General features: G+C 41.9%; 1 protein-coding gene and 1 pseudogene across 1 annotated transcript; one reads left to right on the forward strand and one right to left on the reverse strand.

The window, feature by feature from the left end:
* Nucleotides 1-805: 805 nt before the first annotated feature.
* On the forward strand, nt 806-7,385 carry LOC136516207 (protein PSK SIMULATOR 1-like; annotated as a pseudogene).
* A 152-nt stretch (nt 7,386-7,537) lies between these two features.
* LOC136517226 (DAR GTPase 3, chloroplastic-like) lies at nt 7,538-11,125 on the reverse strand. The gene is given in 10 exon segments (XM_066510756.1): nt 7,538-7,968; nt 8,072-8,088; nt 8,090-8,130; nt 8,550-8,731; nt 8,864-8,979; nt 9,318-9,404; nt 9,500-9,643; nt 9,726-9,842; nt 9,964-10,113; nt 10,884-11,125. Coding segments are annotated over 10 exon segments (1,122 nt in total). The 5' UTR covers nt 11,028-11,125; the 3' UTR covers nt 7,538-7,844.
* Nucleotides 11,126-12,649: the final 1,524 nt, after the last annotated feature.

Below are 12,649 nucleotides of genomic sequence, written 5' to 3' on the forward strand. Positions count from 1 at the left end.
CAGTAGAGGGGGACATCAATCCCTGCTTGGATATCTAATTACCAAAAAACATCAAGATTGGACAAGTGGATTTGAATTTCATAATGCACTAATAATCGTGACCACCTTCTACAATGACGATGTATTTGGAAATGCTTACTTATGTATGCAAACATGGTCACTAACCATTACAAAGAAAGCGATAACGACAACTTGCTAGCGTCGATGACGACGACATAAGTTGAAGAAACCTTGGTTAGTGTTCCGCGTCTAGCTTTAATAAATCTTGAAGATTTCTAGACATTAAATAAACGCTATACGGTTATGAAGTCCTAAAGATTTCTCGGCATTAGGTAAACATCATGGTTATAGGGTTCTAAAGATGTCTAAGTATTAAATAAACCTTATACGGTTACGAAGTCCTAAAGATTTCTAGACATTAAATAAACATCGTACGGCTAAAGATTTCATCACGGCTACGGAGTTTTAAAGATTTCTAGATATTATATTAGCGCCACATGACAAAGTTTCGAAGATTTACGGGCATTAAATAAATACTCTCGGTTCTAAATTATAAAATATTTTGATTTTTCCAACTATATTATTTTTACTATATATCTAAACGTAATATATATATATATATATATATATATATATATATATATATATATATATATATATGAATGCATAGCAAAAAAAAAAACTATGTATCTAAAAAAAATCAAAATATCTTATAATTTATAACGACGGGGTAACGTAGGAAGAAATCACTTCAGACATGTTCTGTGTTCAATGGTATGACAAACCATTTCTCTGCTACTGTACCATTTATTAGTGACTTCCCGTCGACCTACGCTTGTTCTTCCTCTAAACTTCCTTCTCAGCACGAATTCATTTCACCGGCATCCGGATTCCGGAACCTCACCGGCCTTCGGGGCGGCGTCGCAGCCTGCTCCCACCTCCCGCCATCAGCATAAAAAAAGAAGAAGGAAATCCCCTCTTCCCCTGACCGCCGCCGTCGCCGCCGAACACATCTCTAGTCAGCTTCTACTGGAGCACGCCACCCCGAATTCTTCTCTCGCAGTCGTTGCCCTCCTCCCCTACCCCCATATATTAAAGCAGGTTCGCAGATCCACCCGAACTTGATCGATTGCTGCTTCTATTTCTTGCCAACAAAGCCCAAGCATTCTTGGATGGACTCCGTCACTGGCTGCGACGGCGGCAAGAAATCGGATTAGGACGAGGTGGGGATCAGGGTATTCGTCTTGGGAAAGGGGATGGGGGGTCTCTGCTCGAAGGTCTCAGCTGTAGACAAGTCACCGAGCGACACCGCGCTTGGCCGGAACCAGGTCGCCGATCATGAGCCCGGGGCGTCGTTGGAGTTGGAGAAGCCGCCGGTGTCCGGAGAGGCAGCTGCGCAGGCAAAGCGGCTGGACGAGCAGCAGCAGCAGCAGTCTTTCTCGTTCCTGGAGAGCGTCGTCCCTGGGGTTGCTTTTCATGCCGGGGCTAACGCCGGCGGCGAAACGGGGTCCAGGACCTCGCCGCAGCTGACCAGGTCGCTGTCGCAAGAGGGCTGGTGTGGGCAAGGCAAAAGCCGGCGCTGCCAAGGTTTGAGGAATTCTTGTGCCTCTTGATTGATCTATGTTTAATTAGACCGCAATATAGCATGTTTTGTTAAGGAGCAGTTGTTCCAAGTGATTCTTAGTCATTTGTTAGATTGCAGCAATATATAGTGTCCCTACGGTACATAAAAACTAAATAATTCTAATCATGATACTGTTATATATTGGGGACAGCACTCACTGTTTGTTCAGTATCTATAGTCTTCTTTACCATTTGACTAGGAATAGTTCAAGAAATTTTCTTGTAGCAGGAAACCATACCATTCTGTATGTCTTATCAATAAAGTTCTTATATCTGTATTTATGCTTATTAGCATCCTGGCAAAAGAAATTGAGTTGTTAATGTTCTCTAAGACATCTTATAGTTAAAAATTAAATGGTCTATCATGCACAAGCGCAATTGTCTATGCTATTGCATTTTGGCAGCTACATGTGCTTCAATTATCATTTTTTTATAGTATACCTCAGTCTAGGTTAGTGCTGTGTTTATGTCGGAGATTGTTAGTTAGGCATCTCTATCATTGATATTGGTTCCTTTCCTGTATTGAAACAGGTTTCAGAAGTGAGCTCAATTTTAGGTAGAGCTAGCACTGTTGGGCTTCAAAAGGCAGTGGAGGTTCTAGACACACTCGGCAGTAGCATGACAGGTTTAAATTCTAGCAGTGGTTTTGTGTCAAGTTATGCAGCAAAGGGAAACAAAATAGCCATGCTGGCTTTTGAGGTGGCAAATACTATAGTTAAAGGCTCTAATCTGATGCGTTCTCTATCGGAGCCTAGCATAAAGCATCTGAAGGAGGTGGTGCTTCATTCAGAAGGTGTTCAACACCTTATATCGAAAGATTTTGATGAACTGCTCAAGATGGCAGCTGCTGACAAAAGGTTTGTGCTTGTGTTCACTTCATATCATGTAACCTAATTTATCCATGCTTGTCGTGTGTGTTACCCTGCTAGATATGTATTGAAAATTGTAGTGTGCCTTTTATTTTTATCTTGAAATCAATACCTTAATTGGTTAATTCCAACAGGGAAGAGTTAGAAGTATTCACAAAAGAGGTTGTTCGCTTTGGAAACCGTTGCAAGGATCCTCAGTGGCATAACTTGGACCGCTACTTTGAAAAGTACAGTTTTTTCTCAGTACTTGAATTTGTCAATGTGTTTACTTTAGGTTACTAACTTTTATTTCTGTTTGGATTCCATTAGGCTGGCATCCGAACGAACCCCACAAAGTCATCTGAAAGGAAAAGCAGAATCAGTGATGCAGAAACTGGTCACCTCGGTTCAAAATACAGTTGTAAGGATGCCCTGATTTGTTTGGCTTCAATGGTTTATTTGCTAGCCTATCCGAACTTGCTTGAGAATAAAAGGATTTTGTTCATGTTATTTCCAGTGACTTATACTATACAGTGCCATTTTGGCTACTTCCGTATTTCAGCTTGAACCAATAAATAATTTTAAAGACTCTATCTTGGCTGACAGTCAATAAAATACTGTGGTCTCTTTGGGCTGTTGTAGTTGTCAACATTTCATTTTGGTGCCATCTGACCGAATTTTTTTTTTTGGTTCCTCTAAAGTTTGTAGCCAGCATGATATTTACTGCCAGTTGCAGTATGTCCATGCCAGCTATGCTTTGTATTCCTGTTGTTTCAAAATGTTTGTCAACCTGTAAAGTGGAGTGACACAGTTAAGTTTTGATCATCAGTAGGCTAAGATGCTTTCTAATTTTGCCAGATGAAGTTTTTACCACTATATTATTCTTGAATGTACAACTTTTCTGTTTTTGCAACAATGTATTACACAGAAATTAGTAGTCAAAAGTGATGCCAAATGCTGTCTACCTATATTTTTTTCTGAAGTGGCTAGGAGCAGTATAATTGTATTATTTTGAATAAGGAATTCCTACTTCCCTAGCACCATTGATGAATTTGTGTGTGTTTTTATCATCTGCCAATTTGGCCTTCTTATTCTGGTTATTAATATGACATTACTTATTTAGTTTCTCTTCCTACTTTTTTGCACTCAGGAATTATATCATGAATTGCATGCTTTGGATAGATTTGAACATGATTACCGTCTTAAACAGAAAGAACAGGATGGCTTGAGTTCAAGAGGTCAGTTTCATCAACTTCAAATGCGGAAGTAAATAAATATCATGGCTGCAGTATAAACAACTTGTTTCAGATTCTGCTCAATTTCCACGGGCATTTAAGCAGTAGGATATAAAAGTGTCTGCACTTTTTGAACGATACATTGTCATTTACTTCTACATCTCATCCCATTCTGTGAATAGAGTTAGTTTGAACTTCTAATGAATTAGAGACAACCTGTGATTCCTTTGCAGGAGATAGTCTGGATATACTGAAGCAGGAAGTGAAGGTTCAGAGTAAGCACGTTAAAAGTTTGAAAAAGAAATCACTTTGGTGCAAGAATTTGGAAGAGGTTGGTATGAGGTGCCTTTGCACAAAACTGTTATATTACCAAATGCTGGCAAGGGAAGACATTTTTAGGATATTGGTTACTACTAAAACATTTTAGGACCCTGCTCAAACTGCAAGCATCCTTTCCTACCATCTTATTTCAAGGTCTAAATATTACATTTTTTCTCAGGTGATGATAAAGCTTGTAGATATTGTCCACTTCTTACATTTGGAGATATACAACACCTTCGGTCGTCCTGGTATAATCCTTAGCTATGGATCCTACTTATTGTTGTTGCACAGTCTGAACTGCTGTTGAGTACTAGTGTTTCTTGATTGTGGTGCTTTGTGGAAACAATAAACAAATTTTCCTTGTCTTAATGATATTTCTTATGTTTACTTATCATATCAGACAGACCCACCCTGGTAACCCCATATATGCTGTGAGAATTGAGAATACATTCTGATGTATTTGATTAAGTCTATTGTTCCTGCAATCAGTTGATCAATCCAAAAATCATAAATGGACGACTCCTTTGCCTTTATATTATACTTAGTATTGGCTTTAAGATATTATGAATACTTGAGGTAGTTAATATTTGTTGATTGTTTGTCTTGTTTTGCAAAATACTGATCTAAAAACACTCGAACTAACGCAGGTTACCTGATGCACCTACATTGTTTAGTCCTGTTAGCAAAATGTTGGTTTAAACTTAGTTGCAATTCTGGGAGAGTGAAAATGTGCACCCATACCACTATCATATACGATAAATATATGGCGCCCTCCTTATCTGGAGCCGTTGCCAGACGCACTGAGATTCACTTTTGACAGAAGCCTGTGACGGTGTTTCTTCCACCACCTCCCTCCTCGTCTCGTGTTTCTCTGCCCCGGTCTGCGCCTCCCTATGAGCGTGACCCCCTGTAAGCGTGCGTGTGCCTCCCCATGAGCGCGACCCTAGCGCCCTCTTCGTGATGCAGCAGCTGGATCCAGGAGGAGATGGGGAGCAGAGGAGGTCGTGGGGAGCAGAGGAGGTCGTGGGGAGCGGAGGCATCTGTTGGATCTGCCCCTCCTCCTCGTGATGCAGCAGCTGGAGGCTAGGAGACAGGGAAGAGCAGAGGAGGTCATGGGGAGGAGCAGGGCCATGGCTGGCGTGCTTATTGGCGGTGAGGAAGACGGGCGGCGGTATGAGCAGTGAGGAAGAGAAAGACGGTTCCGTTAGCTCTGTTTGCTTCCATTTATTTCTATTAATTAAGATGTACGCTCCAGATAAGGAGGGCGCCAAATCCACTCTCTATCATATATTTGTACAGAACTTGCATGGTTTCCTCCTGTTATTAGAAATGTAATGTTTGACCCATATAAACTGCAGAGTGCATCGATTTCCTAACTTCATTGCTAGCCATTGCTGTGACTTGTCCAACGATTTTTTTTCCCTTTTTGGGTAAAAGATGTCTTTCTTGCCTACATGCTAAGAAAACTCTTTTCTTTCCCCATTTTTTCCTTGGTAATGTTACTGAAGCAACAATGATTCTTGACTCCGTGATCTGTGGCATTGCTCTAAAGTTTCTTGCTTCTATCTTACTGCAGACAGTGAAGAGCCACAAGAAACTGCCAAACACCTTGATAGATTGGGACCAGCTGGCCTCGCATTGCATTACGCTAATATCATCAATCATATTGACAATATTGTAAGTTCACATACTCTTCTAGATATCTTATTGAACTATATTGTTATTAGAAGATAACTTTTTTTGACAATATATTAGAAGATAACTTGGTGAACCTTCTACATCAACCATATTTATTGCAATAAGTCTTCAATCAAATCCCATTGCTTGTTTGAAGACTGTCAGAAAATGAGCACTATTACAAGGACTGTAACCAATTGTGGTTTATTCTATAAATTGGCATCACATCCTTTGGTGGCAGCTTGTCTTAATGTGATGAACGCTTTGACTTCAGTTTCTTTACAATATATTAATAAGGATTGATCGATTGGTAGGTTTCTCGATCATGTGCAATGCCTCCAAACGCAAGGGATATGTTATATCATAGTTTACCACCTACCGTCAAATCTGCTCTCCGTTCTAAGCTACAATCTTTTGAAGTCAAGGAAGAGGTATGCCAGGCTGGAGTCTCAAATTTGCTAATTGCTATTATTATGAATGCACAATAGGAATCTATATGCCATGCTGTGCACCTGAACATAATTCTGCTAAATGAATGCAGCTTACAGCTTCTCGGATCAAAGCAGAAATGGAGAAAATTTTGCGATGGCTTGTCCCTTTTGCTAGTAACACAAATAAGTAATTAATCTCACCTAATCACCTATGATCTGATGATTTACAGCCACAATGATTATTCATATTGTACTTCAAATGTAATTACTTGTTCATACCAGGGCATACCACGGCTTCGGTTGGGTTGGAGAGTGGGCAAATACAGGGTTAGCATCTGTACAATCATTCTACACAGAAATTGATGAAACTGAAGTTTCTTAGTGATGTAAATGGAAAATGATGAAACTATGATTGGTCACTGACAATCTCTTTTCTAATGCAGATCTGAATTAAACTGCAAGCTATCAGGGCAGATGGACATGTCCCGAATTGAGACACTGTATCATGCTGACAAGGAGAAGACTGAAGCACTTATCCTGGAGCTGGTTGTGTGGTTTCATCATCTTATCAGTAAATCAAGAAACGCTAGTGGAGGTGTAAGGTCTCCCATCAAATCTCCAGTCAGCTCACCAACACAAAAGGGCGCTGCAATCAAACCGTTGCCAGGCAAAACAAACAATTCACCACCGATTCTCACCCAAGAGGATCAGGATATGCTAAGGGATGTTAAGTACAGGAAATTTGTCCCAGGAATAAGCAAAAGTCAAGAGTTTGACACAAAGTCAAGTCACAGCAAACAGAGTAGGTTGAGCAAGAGCAACAGCCACTCTCCAGCCAGCTGCAACAGGAAAGACTTGCTCCCAGTTAGGAGGCCTTCCATGCTTCCAGTTATTGACTTCGAGATTGACAGGACCAAAGCTTTAGATCTAATTGACAGGCTTGACAACCTAAAAATACAATGAGCATTGAAGCTAACTGGAACGGAAACTAAATTTATGTGGTCATCCGCAGTCTTGAAACCCCAGCCGCGATATAAACAGTTGTCGTGTATCAGCAGCAAGGCCGCCCGTTAGACTCTGTGGTGAGAAGCTAACAGTATGAGAAGCTGGTATCGTATATCCTGTACCGAATAGAATAGGAGAAAAAATGTTGTAAAAATTACCTGTCATTTCTACCTGTACAAGAAATGGAAAGTGCAAGTTTTGATAAAGAAAAGGGACTAAGGGAGGGCAAAAAGGATCTAGGTGTTCTATGTTTTCATGGCCACTAGGCCGGAATAGTTTGTATGAACCGTAGTATCAATTTATTTTTTTTGCGAAAACTTAAAGCAGGGAAACCGTAGTTTCAATTTGCCCAGTTCCCCAATCTAATAGATCATCCAGAAGTATAGGAGCAACCAAATTAGGAAACATCGCAACATTATTTCATTTCTCAAACCTAATTCCGTTACATAGACACATAGTTGAGCTCAGTCAACCGATCATACAAATCAGCTCGTTTGCTCTGGACTATCTAATAACAGCAGGAGCATTTCTTAAGTATCGTGTCTTTGGATCATTAGATGGACAGCTATTCTGAATTAATTCCTCGTATATAGGTGCAGGTCCAGGGAAAACTGTCCTAGAGTGGCGTCACGAACGACACTAAATTGTATTGTGCTATGAACAAGCACATGTCTTGTATCAAGGATCTCTGATATCCCCATTGGTCATGTTGGAGGTCTCTCCAGCGCCACCCATCCAAATTTGCCTTTCCTGTAGTCCGACAATATGCGGAAAGCCGCCTGGCTTGTGTCTCCATTGAACAAGTGAACCGACAGCTTTGTGACAAACCTGCAGCTTATTAAAAACTTTATCAGAACATTAACTCCTAGTACTATGTCAGAAGGACTTCTTTTTTTGGATAAAGAACTAGAGAGGATCAGTCAAAGCATACGTTTTACCGCACTCGCTAATCTACATCAATCCTATATCGTCTTCGAAATGCTTCAGAACCTGTTTGACATGAGTCCATCAGCAATTAATTTAGACAAGCAGAAAACAGAAGCATCAATACTTCATGAAACAACAGCATGCAAATGTTTGATTCTAAAAAGCAGACTGATCTTTAGGATGTATTACTATCATCTTATCTCTTAACTATAATGTACCACTCACTCTAGTAGCAAAATAAGTGATGTTTTGAGGTTGTCCGAAGTCAACCATTTCCAAACCTTGTTTATAAATTACTTCTTGTGTTAGAATTTGGACAGGAAAAATGATGAGTAGATTTGTTTCAAAACGTAATTTCATAAAAAGTATAGTTCTGTAAGTACTAGTCAAAGTTGTTCTGAAGACCATGTGGATGTCGAAAACGGCACTTATTTGTGATTGGAGAGGGGGGGAGGTAGTCGTTAGCTTATAAGAAAACTGACCTACTGCAGGATGTCTTATCAGCATCTGCACAAGAATCGCCGCCACATCAGCGAAATCGTATGACCTTTCTCCAATATCATCACATATAGCAAGCTTGATTGCAGATGTCTGGTCACTAATTCGCATAGGCAAAATTCCAGGTGAATCTAACAACTCTAGGTCTGTTCCAAAACGAACCCACCTGTTGAGTCTCAAACGTTAGAAGCTCAATAGTGCAAATACAAAATTGTTTCGTACGGGTAAACAATACATATACATTACGTTTCTTCAATAAAAAAATGTAAAACACATGTATGCATCTACTATAGCTTACTTCAGCTCTCTTGTGACACCTGGCCTAGGTGCTGCTGGGCACATTCTTCGTTTTAGCAAGCGATTAATCAAGGAAGATTTGCCCACATTTGGATATCCAACTATTCCAGCTCGAACCTTAAGGCAAAACAAAAATAAGCAGCCAAGTAAACATGTCTGGTTGATCACTATATTTATCTTGAATGATCAGGATATTATTAAGCTTCAAACAAGTTCCAAAATACTAGTATATATGAATGAATGTACAGAAAAGTGGGTTACTATAATCAGAAGGAAATGGTCTTGGAACTGCCTAGTTCAAACCAAAACCTATGAGTGTTATGCTAATCATTTGGAAAGAAGACTTGAGTTCTATGATGTCTCAAGCAAGTCCTGTCCCATACTAATTTGCACAAAACAAGTAACTAAATGAACCAATGAAACACGAGGAACCAACAGGATATCAAATGGATTACCGGACGAGGAAGTAATCCCTTTTCCTTTCTCTTTGGGTTCACAACAGATGCTAGTGATTTTGCCATCCTACCTAATTTCATTGTACCCTGCAGTCCAGCAAAGGAAATGGTGGCAAGTGAATGAATATGCATCAGGGAATCAGCCAGATAGACCAAATCAGTTAGTTGCCAGGCTATCTTACCATGCCCAGCTGGCCATTGGAGAAAACAACTTTGGTTCCCTGATTAGCAAAGTAAGTAGCCCATGCATTCCTATCCTCAGTTGAGATCATGTCCTCGCGATTCAAGACTATGATCCTTTTCCGGTTGCCTAGCCATGAGTCCATCTGATCATACATAACATGACTCAGTACAATTTGAAGTTGTTCTTTTGTACAGATAAATATGAGCAATCACCAAAAGCATAACCTTAGGATGGCTGGTGGACAAGGGAATCCGAGCATCACGGATCTCTATAACAACATCCATGAGCCTCAATTGTTCCTTCAATTCTTTCTCTGTTTTTGCAATATGACCAGGATACCACTGTGAATTGGCAATTGAGGAAAAATAAATGTCAGACATTATCTTATTTTATGGTGCATATGGTGGTGAGCTCATATGCTTGTTAGTGAGTTAATTCCACTAATGCACACCTTATGTGTACCTGCACTGGGCGCAGGGATCTGGTCCAGTAACGCAAATCAGCATCCAAGGTTTCCCAGTACCTCTCTTCTTTAGACTCGTCGTTGGCATACTGCAAGAGACCTAACCTCTCTTTCTCATACAAACCAAGCAATGTGTCACCAGAAGCAACCTAATAATCCACCATAGCATGAGCAAAGCAAACAGAGTGCATCAGATGGATTCCTATGACTGTGCTGAGCCTAATACAACTTATAATTGCTGCAAACAGTACCCTTAATTCTGAGCCATAATTACTTTTTAAATGGAGCTCTTATACGAATTAGTGATGACCATGAAGCTTTCAGAGGCAGTTCAGAAGCAGTTGAAGACTGAAGCTGAGGCATTAGTTAGTCGACAATTGGATGGTAACAGAAAGATATTTACCTAACTATGTTTTTGGCCCAAGACCTGGTCCGTTTTGGTTGTGAATACCGATTTTGTTCTTTTGTAATTTAAAAATCTGATGATTCGAAGGAACGGGCAGGTTTACAGTGATTCGTTCTTTTCTTCTGTAACCTTTTACGCAACTGCACAGCTACAATTATTAGCAGTCTGAACTCTGTAGTAGTAGAAGACGCCGACTCTGAAACTAATGTTATAACAAAACACACACATGCAACAACGAAGTTTTTCTAGGGGGTTTCATTGGCAACTCGGCAGCACACATCACAAGGATTGCTGTAGAATAAGCAGGGTGAAGGGGTACGTGGAACAGAAAGACAATTCCAGTCAGCAGTTCAGCACGCTCAAATAGAGCAGCCGAATGCAATCGAACATCTCCAAATTCGAGGGCTACCGGAAGCTAAACATCTAACACAATAATCGAATCGAAGCAGCAGAAGAAGAGGAGGGATAAAAAGCAAGAACCGATTGGAGTGAATAAATCAGCCAGCCACGAACCATGGCGGATTCGCCAACTGCGTTGAGAAGCACTCGGCGGGAAAGCGTCCTGATGGGTAAAGGCGCCGCCTTGGTCCTCCACGGCCCCCGCGCCGGCGCCGGCGCGAAGGAGGTGGTGGGCGCGGCCCAGGAAGCGGCAGCCATGGCGAGGGGAGAAGGGGGAGAGTGGGATAGCCGAAACGGGTGGGCTTTAGTTAACGGCGCGATGCCGCCCTATGTGGATGATACGGCTGGCTGTCAACGGGCCGAGCTTGGGCGAGCCAGGAGTATAGGCTCGGCACTCGGCAGCTCGACCTCGACACAAACTTGGTCTCGATCCCGGTTCGGCTCGTTGGTCAGCCTTGGGATTGGCTCGTTGTTCAGGCTTGAGCTCGGCTCGCATGCGGAAGGAAGAGTAGTGTAGCGTTTTGTGTAGTGGTAACTAGAAACCCCCGCGTGTTGCTGGTGAAACTACTGATTTGGAGCGAAAGTTAATCATTTATATAATTTTTAGGAAGAGATTAACTTATATTAGTGGATAGCATGGCAAACTGATATGGACAACTAAATATATGTTAGTGGATGATATGTCTCTCTGACGTGGATGTCATAATTGCTTGTGCTAGTGAACTTTAATTGCAAGTGACAGTGGACTGCTGAGGTGGACATCTTGTATGCAAGTGATAATGGACTGCTGAGATGAATATCTTACATGTCAAGAAAAATTGCCAGTGAAATTTTGCTTTATAAGAGTATAGGATCAGCATCAGCATTCAGCGACTATTGCAAATTCATTCGCGAAACTCGCAAAGAAAAGGCGAACTTCACTGTGAGGTGATCGTCAAACTTCAAAAGCCAGAGTAGGAGTCTCGGGATTTATTGGCAAGCTTGTCTTGATCGATTCGGGGCTGTTTGGAGGGTTTCTTTTCGGCTCCAGGTGAGGAGCCCTGCTAAACGCTTTTACAGGAATAGCTATTTGGAACCATTTTTTAGTAAGAAAAGAAGAGTCCTGCCAAACACCCCCTCAATGTGATGTCAACCATCCAAAGAGACCTTTCTGAGTCTTGACGCCCCCCTATCCTGTATGTAAAAACTATAGGGCCTGATTGGTTCGCTCGCATAGAAATTGCATTACATCAAGGGTTGTGCAGCATAGGCTACGCTCGCATAAGTGAATGCAATTTGTTGTTGTTTGGTTTGCCTATATTACTCTATTTCATGGTTTATACTTCTGTTTGGTTGAATGCAAAGTGATATGCTGCGTTTGGTTGGACTAATACGTGAGATTGGAGTTGGCAATTCCTCCAACACCCTCACTGCGTTCTACCATGAACACCACCGCAGAGCACACGCGCAGTCCTCCACATTCCTGCAGCGCACGCGGGTGAGACAAGAACAAGAAAACGCCATGGCAAGACAGGCCCAGCCATCATCAGATTAAGTGCAAAGTCAGCCCTATTGGAGGTATAAGGCCGGCACACACGGTGATGGCAACGTACATGGCGGAGCTAGCAGACAACGATGCCGAGCTTGGCGAGGGAAACACATGCGCCGGCCATCACCAGGGAACGCCTGGCCGCCGTTGGTCAAAGGGACGACGCAGCAGTCGTTCTTCCATGCGGTGGAGTGCTCATCGGCGGCCCGTGCATGACGACGTTCTCCATGTGCCGGCATGCTCCGGGGCGGCCCGTGCAACGTCAACATGCTCCCGGCGACGGCGTGCTCCCGTGCGGTAGTGGCGTGCTCTTCGACAACCGTTTGGCGCGGCGTGCACCTCGACGGCACTT

Source organism: Miscanthus floridulus, chromosome 17 (genome assembly GCF_019320115.1).
Source record: "Miscanthus floridulus cultivar M001 chromosome 17, ASM1932011v1, whole genome shotgun sequence".
Lineage (NCBI taxonomy): Eukaryota > Viridiplantae > Streptophyta > Magnoliopsida > Poales > Poaceae > Miscanthus > Miscanthus floridulus.